General features: G+C 38.6%; 1 protein-coding gene across 4 annotated transcripts in view; it reads left to right on the top strand.

Annotated features, from left to right (window-relative positions):
• The first annotated feature begins 19 nt into the window (after positions 1–19).
• The window catches only part of RRN3 (RRN3 homolog, RNA polymerase I transcription factor), a 28,529-nt gene continuing 14,570 nt past the window's right edge, over positions 20–13,978 (top strand). The window contains exons 1-9 of one of the 4 annotated variants that reach the window (XM_030884023.3): positions 20–195; positions 1,804–1,909; positions 3,058–3,114; positions 8,313–8,402; positions 8,515–8,644; positions 9,038–9,097; positions 9,449–9,512; positions 10,269–10,338; positions 12,821–12,919. In XM_030884023.3, coding sequence (XP_030739883.1) covers positions 107–195; positions 1,804–1,909; positions 3,058–3,114; positions 8,313–8,402; positions 8,515–8,644; positions 9,038–9,097; positions 9,449–9,512; positions 10,269–10,338; positions 12,821–12,919 — 765 coding nt within the window. In that variant the 5' untranslated portion in view covers positions 20–106. Of the gene's footprint in view, positions 196–1,803; positions 1,910–3,057; positions 3,115–8,042; positions 8,177–8,312; positions 8,403–8,514; positions 8,645–9,037; positions 9,098–9,448; positions 9,513–10,268; positions 10,339–12,820; positions 12,920–13,978 lie in introns of those variants that run through there. The other 3 variants (XM_030884020.3, XM_030884019.3, XM_030884024.3) reach the window with 3 other exon arrangements.

Below are 13,978 nucleotides of genomic sequence, written 5' to 3'. Positions count from 1 at the left end.
TGATTGGCTGAAGGCCGTCGCTCGCACACTCGTTTTCCGGGATGGAGGCGGTCCTAGAAGGAGCACGACTTCCGGCGTAAGGTGTAGTCGTCGCGTGTCCGGTCAGATGGCGGCACCGTTGCTTCACACGCGGTTGCCCGGAGATGCCGCCGCCTCGGCAGCTGCAGTCAAGACGCTGGCCGCGTCGAGGACCGGGTAAGAACCAAGGACGCTTCCTTCTGCGCGTCTGGGACCAAAGCCCAGGACCGGGATTAGGGGAGAGGAGCTGAAGAGTCTGGGACAGAGCTAACGGAGTGGGGTGGGAGCAGAGGGAAGAGGGTCACTTCATGTCCTCAAGAGTGAGTCCATGCCCCTTAGATGGGTAATAAAAGTGGGAGAGGGGATGGAAAAATGAACCTATTCGCTGTTCCATAGTCCCTCCTTTCTCCCCACTGGTTCCCTTATAGCATCCCAGGCCTGGGTACTGCATTCTGTTCCTTTACTCTTTCCTCCTGCTTCTTCGACTAGCTTTGGAAAGAGGTCCCTGGGCTATTTGGGTTATTAGCCAAATGCTGCCACTGACGGAAAATTGCGTCTTACGTTTTGCTTGTTTTTTTAAAATTTGTTTTGACACACGTTTGTTTAACAGTGTTTATATCTAGCTCAGCTTTTAAAGCCCCTAACGCCCGTAAAACACTTCGGGGTTTAACTTTGAGAGTCCTTAGCAGGATGCTATGTTTTTTCACTAATCTCTGTTTAAAAGAAGCAAACTTTGCGGAACACTTGGCATAATATCACTCATTTTATATATATATATATACATACATATATATATGCATATATATATATGCATATATATATGCATGTATATACATACATATATATGCATATATATATGCATGTATATACATGCATATATATACATATATATGCATATATATATGCATGTATATATATGCATATATATATACATGCATATATATATATGCATGTATATATATGCAGGCTCAGCGGCCATGGCTCACGGGCCCAGCCGCTCCGTGGTATGTGGGATCTTCCCCTACCAGGGCACGAACCCGTGTCCCCTGCATCAGCAGGCGGACTCTCAACCACTGCGCCACCAGGGAAGCCCGTATAATATATTTTTTTTAAGTGCCTACTTTTGGCGTTAGGCATGGGGTACAGTATATCAAAAGAGACAGTGTCCCTGATCTCAACAGACCTTCAGTCTAAGGAGGGAAAGACAGTAGATAAGTAAACGATGATTTCAGATAGCGGTAACTGCTGTGAAGAAATAAAACAGTGTGATGGTAGGGGAGAGGGAGAGGATGGATACTTTCGATTTCTGATGGGGAAGGTCTCTGACATTTGAGCTTCAACTTGAATGAAGACAAGGGTCCAACCACATACACATCTGGAGAGTGTTTCTGACAGAGGGAATAATAAGTAAAATGGGAATCTGCTTGGCAGGTTTGAAGAACAGAAAGTACCCTGGCTGCAGTACAGTAAGTGGTTAGAGGTGAGGTCAGAGAGGTAGGCAGGGGCCAGATTAATGTAGGACCTTGAAGACGATAAACAGTAGGAAACCTTTGGAGAATTTAAGCAAGAGAGTAGAGTAGCATGATCTGTCTTAAGTTTTTGAAAGATCATTAGATCACTGAATGAAGAGTGGATTGCTGGGGGACTCAAGTGGAAGGAGGGAGGCCAATTAGGAGACTTTAGCAGTAGTCCCACTGAATGATGTTGTTTCAATAAGTGTTGGCTGTTATAGCTTTTATTTTTCCCTGTCATGCACTTAATGGCTTGATAATCTTGGTTCTATAGGCTTTCAGATATGCTTGCACTAGAAAATGATTTCTTCAATTCTCCCCCAAGAAAAACTGTTCGGTTTGGTGGAACTGTGACAGAAGTGTTGCTGAAGTACAGAAAGGTAAGAGGTGATAATGTGAGGTTGGTGGGTTTTTTTCCCAGCTTTATTGAAATATAATTGATATATTGAGGTTTGATTTTTGCTAGTCAGAATACAATTATAGCTGTTATACTAAAAACCAGTAGATAAATAAAATGGATTTTAGATATCAATATTGAAATCAAATAAATTTAACAACAGCACGGTGCTGTCAGTTCAAAATTAGAGTAGTAACCCCTTTACTGAGGTTTCACATCTTCAAGTGCTTTATTTACCTAGTGTCTTTTAAAATCTTTAGCAAGTAGTAGAATAAAAAACCATTAGATCAAAGCATTTTATTTCTTTTTTAAAAAATAAATTTATTTATTTTTGACTGTGTCAGGTCTTTGTTGCTGTGCATGGGTTTTCTCTAGTTGCGGCGAGCGGGGGCTATTCTTCATTGCAGTATGTGGGCTTCTCATTGTGGTGGCTTCTCGTTGCAGAGCACGGCTCTAGGTGCGCGAGCTTCAGTAGTTGTGGCACGTGGGCTCAGTAGTTGTGGCTCGCGGGCTCTAGAGTGCAGGCTCAGTAGTTGTGGCACACAACTATGTTGCGGCTTAGTTGCTCCTCTGCATGTGGGATCTTCCCAGACCAGGGATTGAACCTGTGTCCCCTGCATTGGCAGGCGGATGCCTAACCACTGCGCCACCAGGGAAGTCCCACATTTTATTTCTTAAGGAATTACCAAAGCATTGCTTTGGGACAATAAACCAGCTCTATTAATGGGGATTTTTTTTTTTTTGGCTTTGTTTTTGTGTTAGTTTAGAAGTGATTCTGCTGTATCTCAGCAATGGTGGGAAAATATGCATTACTGTCTATTTTTATATGTAACCTGCATTTATATCCATATATATGATTGGATAGTATCATGGAATATTGACTATCATATTCAAATGTCAGTACACAAGTATAGCTAAATATGAATGGCCTGTTGTCATTTTCTTATTTCTAAACCCCCTAGCTACACTAACATGAGTTTTAAAATTTTCGTAGTCAGGATTTTATAATCCGCAACTGATATGTGTATGTTACAATGTTCTTTTTGTAAAAGTTAAAAATCCTGCTGTTGGTCTTTAACTGGAAACCCAAGCAAGGAAAAATTCATTTTTTTTTCCCCCCTTCCTGTTAAGGGGGAAACAAATGACTTTGAGTTGTTGAAGAACCAGCTGTCAGATCCAGAGATAAAGGTAATTAATTTTGTGTTTGATTATTAGCAAAGTTGTTGCCACTTTGTAGAGACATTGGTTTGCACTTTTGGTCCTATTCCATTCTCTAGAACTTGCTCTATGATCCTTCTTTAATGGTTCTCAACCAGGGGCACTTTTGCCCCTGAGGTAATTTGGTGATGAACTGGAGACTTTTTTTGTTTTTTTTTTTTTTTTGCGGTACGCGGGCCTCTCACTATTGTGGCCTCTCCCGTTGCGGAGCACAGGCTCCGGACGCGCAGGCCCAGCAGCCATGGCCCACGGGCCCAGCCGCTCCGCGGCACGTGGGATTCTCCCGGACCGGGGCACGAACCCGCGTCCCCTGCATCAGCAGGCGGACTCTCAACCACTGCGCCACCAGGGAAGCCCATGGAGACAGTTTTGATTGCCACGACTGGGAGAAGTTGGAAGAGTGCTACTGGCATCTAGTGAGTGGATGATAGGGATGCTGCTAAACATCCTACAATACACGTGGCAGCCCTTCACAGCAGTGAATGATCTGGCCCCAAATGCCAGTAGTCCTGAGGTTGAGAAACCCTGCTTTAATTTTTCCTTTTTAGAACCTTTCTTCTATGCTGCATGCAACTCTCATGTCTCTCCAGTTCTAAAACAACAAAACAAAACAAAGAAACAACAAAAAATGACTTGTCTTTCAAACTACTACTCTTTCAGTGTTTTTGGAAATGGTTCAAGGTATATATACCTGTCATGTAGTAACAACTCAGTAAATGTTATTTCCCTTTTCTTCCTTTATTGCCCAGTTTTGGAAAGAATAGTCTGTTACTGTGGGCAGTGGTAGTTAAATTGCCTGGCATTAAAATCCCAACTCCATTGTTTCCCAGTGTGTGATATTGGGCATGTTGTTTAACCTCTTTGCCTCTGTTTTCCTCCTTGTAAAACCAGAGAAATGAGAGAAGTACTTTAAATGTAGCTGTTTTAAGAGGATCCAATGAGTTAATATACAAGAAGCATTTAGAACAGCCTCTGACTCAGAGGACTTTGTAATTGTTAGTTGTTGTTCCTGTTGACAGTCTGCATTTTCTCATTTCTCATTCATGTTTAAATCCACTGTTAAGTCCACTGCTGTATTTACTATGACAGAAGTTACCAGTGATTTCTTATGTGTTGATTTCAGTGGACTTCTTTTTTATTTTTTAAAGCCCCATAGTAATTCCTTGTAGCAGTTTATACAATTGACTACCCATTTCTTAAAACCTTTCCTTCAAGGCCTGGCGGTCCAGTGGTTAAGACTTAGCGCTTCCACTGCAGAGGGTGCAGGTTTGATCCCTGGTTGGGGAACTGAGATCCCGCATGCTGCGTGGCGTGGCCAAAAAATAGAATAAAATGAAAAAACAAAAAACCCCTTTCCTTTGGTTTCTTTGATCTTCCTGTCTTCTTATCACTTATCTCTAATCATATTCTTGACAGGTTCTTCTTAAATTTGGCATTGATTGGATTTCCAATCTTAACCCTTTCCTCACTTTACAGATTCATCCTGTGTGTTTTCCTTATGCCCTCATGGCTTTGAAATTTATCTGTGTCCTGATAACTTCCAGATTTGCATCTATAGCTCAGATTGCTCTTGTGGACTCCAGACCTGTTTCTTTCTTTCTTTTTTTTTAAATCTTAAAATTTTTATTTAATTTAATTTATTTTTTATCGAAGTACAGTTGAATTACAATGCTGTACAGATGTCTTAACTGCCAGCCCACAGGTGTTACAAGTGCCCTGAACTTAGCATTCTCTCTCTCCCAAACCCACGTCTGCAGCTTTCTTTATGTGCTTAAATGATTTATTGCTTATCTCTGTCTCAGCCTAAGTCATCTCTAAAGCACATTCTAAACATGTCATTGCCCTACTTCATGCCCACTGAAGAATAAAGGACCAGCTTCTTAGCATGGTCTGCAACAAATTTTCAGTGTTCAGTCCCACTGGATACTTTATTTCTTAAATTTGCCATTTCTGTTCATCTTTAGGGCTTTGCATGTGCCTTTTTTTTTCTGGCTGTAAGAGGTCCTCTGTATCTACTTTGTTTGCTACCTATTTGAGCATGGGCTCTGGTTACATAGCCTCCCTCCCTTACTGGCTTTATGACTGAGGGCAAGTTACTGCATTTCAGTGCCTCAGTATCCCCAGCTATAAAATGGGAACCAATGGTAGTACCTATCTCATGGAGCGGTTGTAAGGATTAAACGAGTTAATATATGTTAAAGTCTTAGAATAATGCCTTGCACATAGTTAGTCTTATATTAGTGTTTATTATTATTATTACTGTAATTATAAAACTCCTACTCTTTGAGACCCAACTGCAATATCATCTTCGCCAATGAACTTTCTCAGGTTCTGTCTAAGCACATGGTTGTTCATTCAGTCCATACCCTACACTGCCAGCAGATCTTTCTCATTGTAAATTTGGCTTACAAGGACTTCACTGATTTGTCTGGCCCCTCTTTGCTCCCCAGATTTATCTGTTGGCTTGCTTGCTCACGATATAGTCCAGCCATACTGAACTACTTTTGGTTTTCTGAAGACATGCTTTTACCTCTGTAAAGTATAGAGCCCCCAAGAATACTGACTCTGTTTAAAGACAATGGAAGCATCACTTCTTTAGAGCTTTCTTTAAAGACCTGTGCATTCTTCCACAGGTACGAAGAACCACATTCTTTGTGTTCTGCTGTATTTTATATCAGCATATCTCCTTGGGATTTTGACAGACCAAGAATCACATCATTTGTGGCCACATTAGTTCAGAGGAGTGTTAAAATAATTTGTTTCTAATAATAGTTCAGTACTAAAGCACCAAAGTCTCTGACTGGTTTACTTTAAAAAGTGGAGCAGTTTAAATGTTGTCCTTATAATTTTGTTGTACTTGTTTTAGTGGGAAAGTGACAGGATAGAGCCAACTTATTTTTATTTGTGTGTAACTTAGCTTGTCTTCTCTGTTTCAGGCCTTGTTATCCTTAATGACCGTGGACATTATGAAGTTATTGTAGTGCAAATGAGTTGCGACTTACTTTATTTTATTACCAGGTTACTTAGGGTTCATCGGTAAATAGTCAGTGTCATTGAGGTTTGTCACATAGATAATGCATAGGAAGCACTCACTGGTGAACCAGTGGGGAAAACGTGGGGAGCTTCTTCATGTGGGGCAAGGCATTGTGGGAAAGTGGGCAGAGCGTTGATCTAGGCGGACAGGTTTTTTTTTTTTAAACATCCTATTGGAGTATAATTGCTTTACAATGGTGTGTTAGTTTCTGCTTTATAACAAAGTGAATCATCTATACATATACATACATCCCCATATCTCCTCCCTCTTGCATCTCCCTCCCATCCTCCCTATCCCACCTCTCTAGGTGATCACAAAGCACTGAGCTGATCTCCTTGTGCTGTACGGCTGCTTCCCACTAGCTATCTGTTTTATATTTGATAGTGTATATATGTCCATACCACTCTCTCACTTTGTCCCAGCTTACCCTTTCCCCCTCCCCGTGTCCTCAAGTCCATTCTCTACGTCTGTGTCTTTATTCCTGTAGGCGGTCAGGTTTGAACCTAGTTTTTTACTGGTTTGGTTGGGCAAATTGCTTGTTAATCTTTCTTAGGCTCAGTTGCCTCAACTGTAAAATGGGAATAACAGTAATCCATTTGCAGCATTGTTAGGATTCGGAAAAGGTATATACGTGCGGTGTTGAGCACCGTGCCTGGCACATGGTGTGTTCTCACTAAATGACACTCCCTATAAGTAGTCTGTTGCTGTAGGTCCAGCCCTGTCTGCTAATAGTTTATCACTGCAGGTTCAACACTGTCTGTTTGTAGTCTGTTGCTAAAGGTACAACACCGTATGTCTCTTTCCCCTACTGAGCCTTAGTCAGCATTAACCATTTTCTTTCAAAAATTAGGGCCTTTTTTTTTTTTCTTTTTCTTTTTTGGCTGTGCTGCCCAGCTTGCGGGGTCTTAGTTTCCCAACCAGGGATTGAATCCGCACCCTCAGCAGTGAAAGCCACTGGACCACCAGGGAATTCCCCAAAATTAGGGGCTTTAATTTTTTTCTTGTGTATGCTGTATATATGCATGAATACAAACAGTATCTTTATTAAATATAACTGATATCTTATTCTCTACATGGCTTTTTTTTTTTTTTTTTGCGGTACGCGGGCCTCCCACTGCTGCGGCCTCTCCCGTTGCGGAGCACAGGCTCCGGACGCGCAGGCTCAGCGGCCATGGCTCACGGGCCCAGCCGCTCCGCGGCACGTGGGATCCTTCCGGACTGGGGCACGAACCCGTGTCCCCTGCATCGGCAGGCGGACTCTCAACCACTGCGCCACCAGGGAAGCCCTACATGGCTTTTTTGTATTGCTATTTAGATTTTCCCATGTCACTAAAAGTATTATGAATAGTAATTTTATTGTCTGAAAAATATTTAATGGAGTAGTGGAACCATCATTTATATAGAACACATTTTAATTCATTTAAACCCATTTGAAGGTTGGGTTAAGAAAAAGTTACATTTATTGATGACTCTAGTTAATCAGCTTAGATGAATGTTGTCAACATGCTTGCAGGTCAGCATGAGTATAGAGGAAATAGAGGTACCTGTTGGTCCTTGTGATCTTAGAATATTTGAATCTGTTACAATTCTTTAGTTTAAAGAAGTCCCAGGTGTCAGCATTTGAGGTGTTCTCACTTTTCTAGGGCAAACAAAAGTGATTAGAATTAAGTATTGCATTTGATTCTTTTTCCTGTATATCAGTTATTATATTACTTTAAAAAAAAAAGGAAAATTTATTGTAACATCTTTTTCCATTTTGATACAAACTAAGAAGTTTTCACCCCAACTTTGGCTTAAGTCCAAGTTTGTGACATTTTTTCCCCCTCAATTTAAATTTTTTTTTTTTTTTTGATGTGGACGGTTTTTTCTTTAAGTCTTTATTGAATTTGTTACAATGTTGCTTCTGTTTTATGTTTTGGTTTTTTGGCCACGAGCAATGTGGGATCTTAGCTCCCTGACTAGGGATCGAACCCGAACCTACACGCCCTGCATCGTAAGGTAAAGTCTTAACTACTGGACCACCAGGAAAGTCCCTAAATATTGTTGATAGATGATCAATGCCAGATAGATATCATTTCTCTGTTATTTGAGAGAATTTGTGATTTTGAACGTACTTTTCTTTGTTTAACTTAAGGATGACCAGATCATTAACTGGCTGCTGGAATTCCGTTCCTCCATCATGTACTTGACAAAAGACTTTGAGCAGCTTATTAATATTCTGTTGGTAAGTTTGCCATTTATTTCATCAACTATTATGTGTAATTCAGTACTTCGAAAATAGTATATATTGTATCAGTAAAATGTTCCTTTTGTCTTTCTCTCTCTCCCACCTCTAGAGGTTGCGGTGGTTAAATAGAAGTCAGACAGTGGTGGAGGAATATTTAGCTTTCCTTGGTAATCTTGTATCAGCACAGACTGTCTTCCTTAGACCATGTCTCAGCATGATTGCTTCTCATTTTGTACCTCGTAAGTGACTGCTCTTTGCTTGTTTTGATTTTTATTTTTTTAAATATCTCTATTAAAAAGTTACCTTCCCACTATATTTTGGAGATTATGCCACCATGGAAGATTCCAGGATGCTTATTGGCAGCAGTTCTGGTACATGTCTGTCCCCTATAATGACCTCTGTGGAAGTGTCTAGATTCATTTGTTGCTATGATTTTTATGGATTGTAATTTGCTTTAGTGAGCTTCTGACGAAGTCTTGGAACTCAGGGATTTTTAGCTACTTAAACCTCCTGCCCCCATTGTAAATTTTATTGTATTAAGTTTGGACAATGGAAAAATCACTCTTTTATGTAGCTGTTGATTGTTTAGATCAATATTAGAAGAATAACATATTTCCTTCTTTCTTCAAAAGCCCGAGTGGTCACTAAGGAAGGTGACATAGATGTTTCGGATTCTGATGACGAAGATGATAGTAAGTATAAAGAGGATTAAAGCAAAGACTGCCTCCCGTGTCTTAGTGAATGCATGCTGAATGCTGAAGTATCCTGGCACCTCCAGGACTTAATCTAGTATGTAGACTGCAACAAAAGGCAACCTTCGATGGAATCGTTTTGTTATATTTAATGTTAATGTGCAATCAGTTGCCCTTAATGGCATTATTTATAGTCTTCGTTGATAGTCGGTCATGGAGAAAACTCTTGAAATTATTATTTTGCTGACACATGATTCAGTTTTGGTTAGCAGGCATTTTTAGACTTAGGTAGATAATTGTTCAGTTTTCAGTTTTATCTTCATGCTCATACTCTCCCTTTTCACCTTGTAGATCTTCCTGCAAATTTTGACACATGTCACAGAGCCTTACAAATAATAGCAAGATATGTCCCATCGTGAGTATACTTTGGTTACTTATTTTGAATTGTGGTGTTTAAGTCTCAAGAAAATTATGATTGGTTAGTAGAAAATTGTAAAATGTTCATAGCATCAAAACTGAAGTTATATGCTGCATATTTTTTGTATCCTGTTGATATCAGATCACATTCTACAAAAAATGGCATTTCAGTTCTCTATTCATTGTCTTTAACTATTTTTCAAAACTTGTATGCAAATTCTCCCCTCCAGCTTTTTATGGTGGTTAGAATTTTGCTTTTATCTTCAACAGACACGATATCCAAAACTTTTCAGTGAGAAGCCCCTGCGTTTGTGCCATGCCATATGAATAAAAATTAGTTCTAAGAAAATCTTTTAAGGTGTGTAGGTTTCTTTTGGAGGGGTGAACTTCAAATTCCCCCAGTAAGTTTAGCAAATAAGCTAACTTTAAAAAGTCCAAGTTGATAATTTTTTCTCCTTTTTAAAATAATATATATGTGCAGTGATTTTAAACTGAAGCTCTTCATTAAACTTTTGTGGAAAAAAGGATCCCCCCTTTAATTTGCTGTTGACATCAAACTTAATAGAAGCTTATTTTTCCCCAAGTTGTTACCGATTTTCTCTGAAGCCATGCATTTATTTTCAGTTCCAATTCCTTGAAATAGGAGCTACTGTTTGCCTCCTGTATCTATATTTGCTCTTATAATGGAAATGTTAGCCTTCTAAGGAAGTCCAGTTAACATGGATTGGTTGCATGTTTTTTCTTTTTAAAATAGAACACCATGGTTTCTTATGCCGATACTGGTGGAAAAATTTCCGTTTGTTCGAAAATCAGAGAGAACATTGGTAAGAAATCTTTTCATGGGGGAAACTAATGGAAAAGTTGTTTTTTGTTATGTAGTTTTAGCTGAGTTTACGTCTTTTTCTTAAAAGTTGTTTTATCTGCTGAATTTTAAACTCAAGGCTAAGAATTTGACTCAGATTCCTTTCTTAGCAACCAACTGACTGAGGGTTCTCAGTGCCTTTTCTCTTATTCCTACGTGCAAGTCAAAGGCAGAGTCCATTTCAGAAATATCTAAATAGGCTTAATGCTTACACAGATGGGAATTACTAGAAGATAATAGTTCATTTAATACCAATTATAAACATGCTTTATTTGAACATGAAGGTAGAGCCTTCTATAGATGAAGTCTTATGTTTTTTGTGTAATATTTAGATCATCTGCCTAACTTTCAATAGTGGTTCCCTTTTAAGCATAGATTATTTTTTCCTAAATAATGTATTACAGGTATTAAATAAGGAGTTAATAACTTTTGCTGCTATTTGTGATGGTGTGCTTCAAGTGGAGTATTACAAATTCTGTATCTCTTATGAACATAGTTGCAAAAATTCCCAACAAAATACTAGAAAATTGAACCTAACAACATATGAAAGGAATTATGCACCATGATCAAATGAAATTTATCCTAGGAATGCAAGGTTGATTTAATACCTCAAAACCAATTAGTATACTGTATCAGAATAAATGATAAATACCACATGGTCATCTCAATGGATGGAAAAACACCAAAACCCTTTTATGACAAAAATAGAAGGGAACTTTCTCAACCTGATAAAAGGCATCTATGAAAAATTCACAGCTAACTTTATACTCAATAGTGAAAGACTGAAGGCTCTCCTCTAAGATAAGGAACAAAACAAGGATGTCCACCTTTGCCATTTCTGGTCAGTATTAGCCAGGTGAGTTAAGCAACAAAAAGAAAAAGGCATCCAGATTGGAAAGGAAGAAGTAAAACTATCTCTATTTGCAGATGACATGATCTTACATATAGAAAAATCCTAAGGAATCCACAAAAACAGTAGAGGTAATAAATGAGTTCAGTATAGTCACAGAATATAAGATTAATGTATAAAAACTTGTTGTACAGGACAGTGGGGAAAAGAATAGTCTTTTCAACAGTTGGTCTGGGACCAGAGTATGTTCACATGTAAAGAATGAAACAGGATTTATTACACCATATACAAAATTGAACTCAAAGTGGATAAAACTCTTAGAAAATAGATGAAAATATTTGTGACCTTGGATTAGACAACCATTTCTAGATATACCACAAGCAGCCGTAGAAGTAGTTAAATTGGATTTCATCAAAATTAAAAACTGTTGTGCTTCATAGTACACCTTTAAGAAAATGAAAAGACGACTTAAAATGGGGAAATACTTGCAAATGGTGTATCGGATAAAGGCCTTGTATCTAGAGTATATAAATAACTCTTACTGACTCAATAATGAAAAGTCATATAACCCAATTTAAAAATGGACAAAGGGTCTGAATAGGTGTTTCTCCAAAATAGTTATACAAATGGCTAATGAGCACATGAGAAACTCAACATCATTAGCCATTAGGGAAATGCAAGTCAAAACCATGAGATATTGTTTCTTACCAACTAGGATGGCTGTACTCAAAAAGATAGATAACAGCACGTGTTGGCAAGGATGTGGAGAAACCAGAACCCCCCTACCCTGCTGGTGGGAATGTAAAATGGTAAATGGTGCAGCTACTTTGGAAAACAGTCTTACAGTTCCTCAAAAACGTTAAATGTAGAATTGCCATATGACCTAGCATTTCCACTGCTAAGTATATACCCAAGAGAAGTAAAAATATATGTCCACCTGAAAACTTTTACATGAATATTCAAGGCAGCATTATTCATAGTAGCCAAAATATGGAAACCAAATGTTTAGCAGCTTATGAATAAACAGAATGTGCTATGTTTATACATTGTAATATTATTCAGCAATAAAAAAAGAATAGTTTACTTGCTACAACATGAATGGACCTTGAAAACATTATGCTAAAACACCACATGTTGTAAGATTCCACTTATATGGAATGTCTATACTAGGCAAATTCATAGAGAAAGTAGACCAGTGGTTACCTAGGGCTGAGAGGAGGTACATTATTAGAAGATACAAGGTTTTTTTTTAGGGTGATGAAAATGTTCTAAAATTGATTATGGTGATGGTTACACAACTCTGTGAATATACTAAAAACTATTGAATTGTACACTTTATAAATAGGTGAATTTTATATGAATTATATCTCAACAAACCTGCTTTAAAAACACTGTGGAAGTATACAAATCACAAACTTAATTTACTGGGGGTAATTAAATTATACTAGTATTGTGTATATAAACAGTGTTGTTTCTATGTTGCTTGATAGTCTTTTCTGTTTGAATAGTTGAAACTAAAGATTGTGTAATGTTTTGGTTGCATAATTATGAAACATTTATTCTCTGTTGAAATGTTCATCTTTTTATGTTTTAGGAGTGTTATGTTCATAACTTACTAAGGATTAGTGTGTATTTTCCGACCTTGAGACATGAAATTCTGGAGCTTGTTATTGAAAAGCTGCTCAAGTTGGACGTAAGTATTGGGTAATCTGTTTTTCTCTTTGATTTTTATTTATTAAATAGTGTTATAGTATTTGTTACAATCATAATATTTGAAACAGTAGTAGCAACAATGGAAAAAAATCCACAGTTCCACCTTTGATTCATTTCTTTGAACATTTCTTGAACATTTCTTTGAGCATTGATGTGCTGGTGTTTATAGACAGTCCCATCTCTCATGGTTGGGGAACAAGGCATTAATTAAATAGTCACATAAATGGAAAAGTACAGTTGTGGTAAATGCTGTGAATGGAACACATGCGTTATGAGCTAGAAAACCTGATGTAGTCAGAAGAAGTTGGAAATGCATACCTAAGGAAGTTATTTTGGGATTCTTTATACTTTTTTTAGAGGCTTGCAATAAGCTGCAGTGGGAATGAAAAAGTGATGGATTCTGGTGACATGGGGAGGAAAGGTCCTTGAGACTGTATTGGAAGTAGGGGAGCAGAAGGTAAGGGAAAGGAACCTTCAAAGGTAGCTCCCTGTGGAATGAAAGTTTGGTGTTGCGGTAACAGTAATAAGAAACGTTAGGAGGAAGTTGCAGGATGATGAGTTCCATTTTGGATGGATTGAGGTGCAGGTGGGGAGCTAGATGGAGAATATTCACCAAGCAGTTGTAGCTGCAGGTAGGGGACTGAGAATGAGGCCAACAGGAGAGAGGAAGTGAGATCGGAAATGAGAGGAAAACCAAGAGTCTGGATACCCAGGGAGGATCTGGAGGGAGGAAGGCTTTAGTAGGCAGCATGAGACTTTAAAAAAATATATTTTATTTATTTATTTATTTATTTATCATTATTTATTTATTTTTGCCTGCGTCGCATCTTAGTTGGCAGCATGCGGGATCTTTGTTGCGGCATGCGGTATCTTTTGTTGCGACGCATGGACTTCTCTCTAGTTGTGGTGTGCGGGTTTTCTCTCTCTAGGGATGTACGGGTGTTCTCTATATAGTTGTGGTGCGCAGTTCCAGAGTGCGTGGGCTCTGTAGTTTGCAGAATGCAGGCTCTCTAGTTGTGGCACACAGGCTCAGTTGCCC

The sequence above is a fragment of the Globicephala melas genome, chromosome 15 (genome assembly GCF_963455315.2).
Source record: "Globicephala melas chromosome 15, mGloMel1.2, whole genome shotgun sequence".
In the NCBI taxonomy this organism is placed as follows: domain Eukaryota; kingdom Metazoa; phylum Chordata; class Mammalia; order Artiodactyla; family Delphinidae; genus Globicephala; species Globicephala melas.
This window is presented reverse-complemented; position numbering and strand designations above follow the sequence as displayed.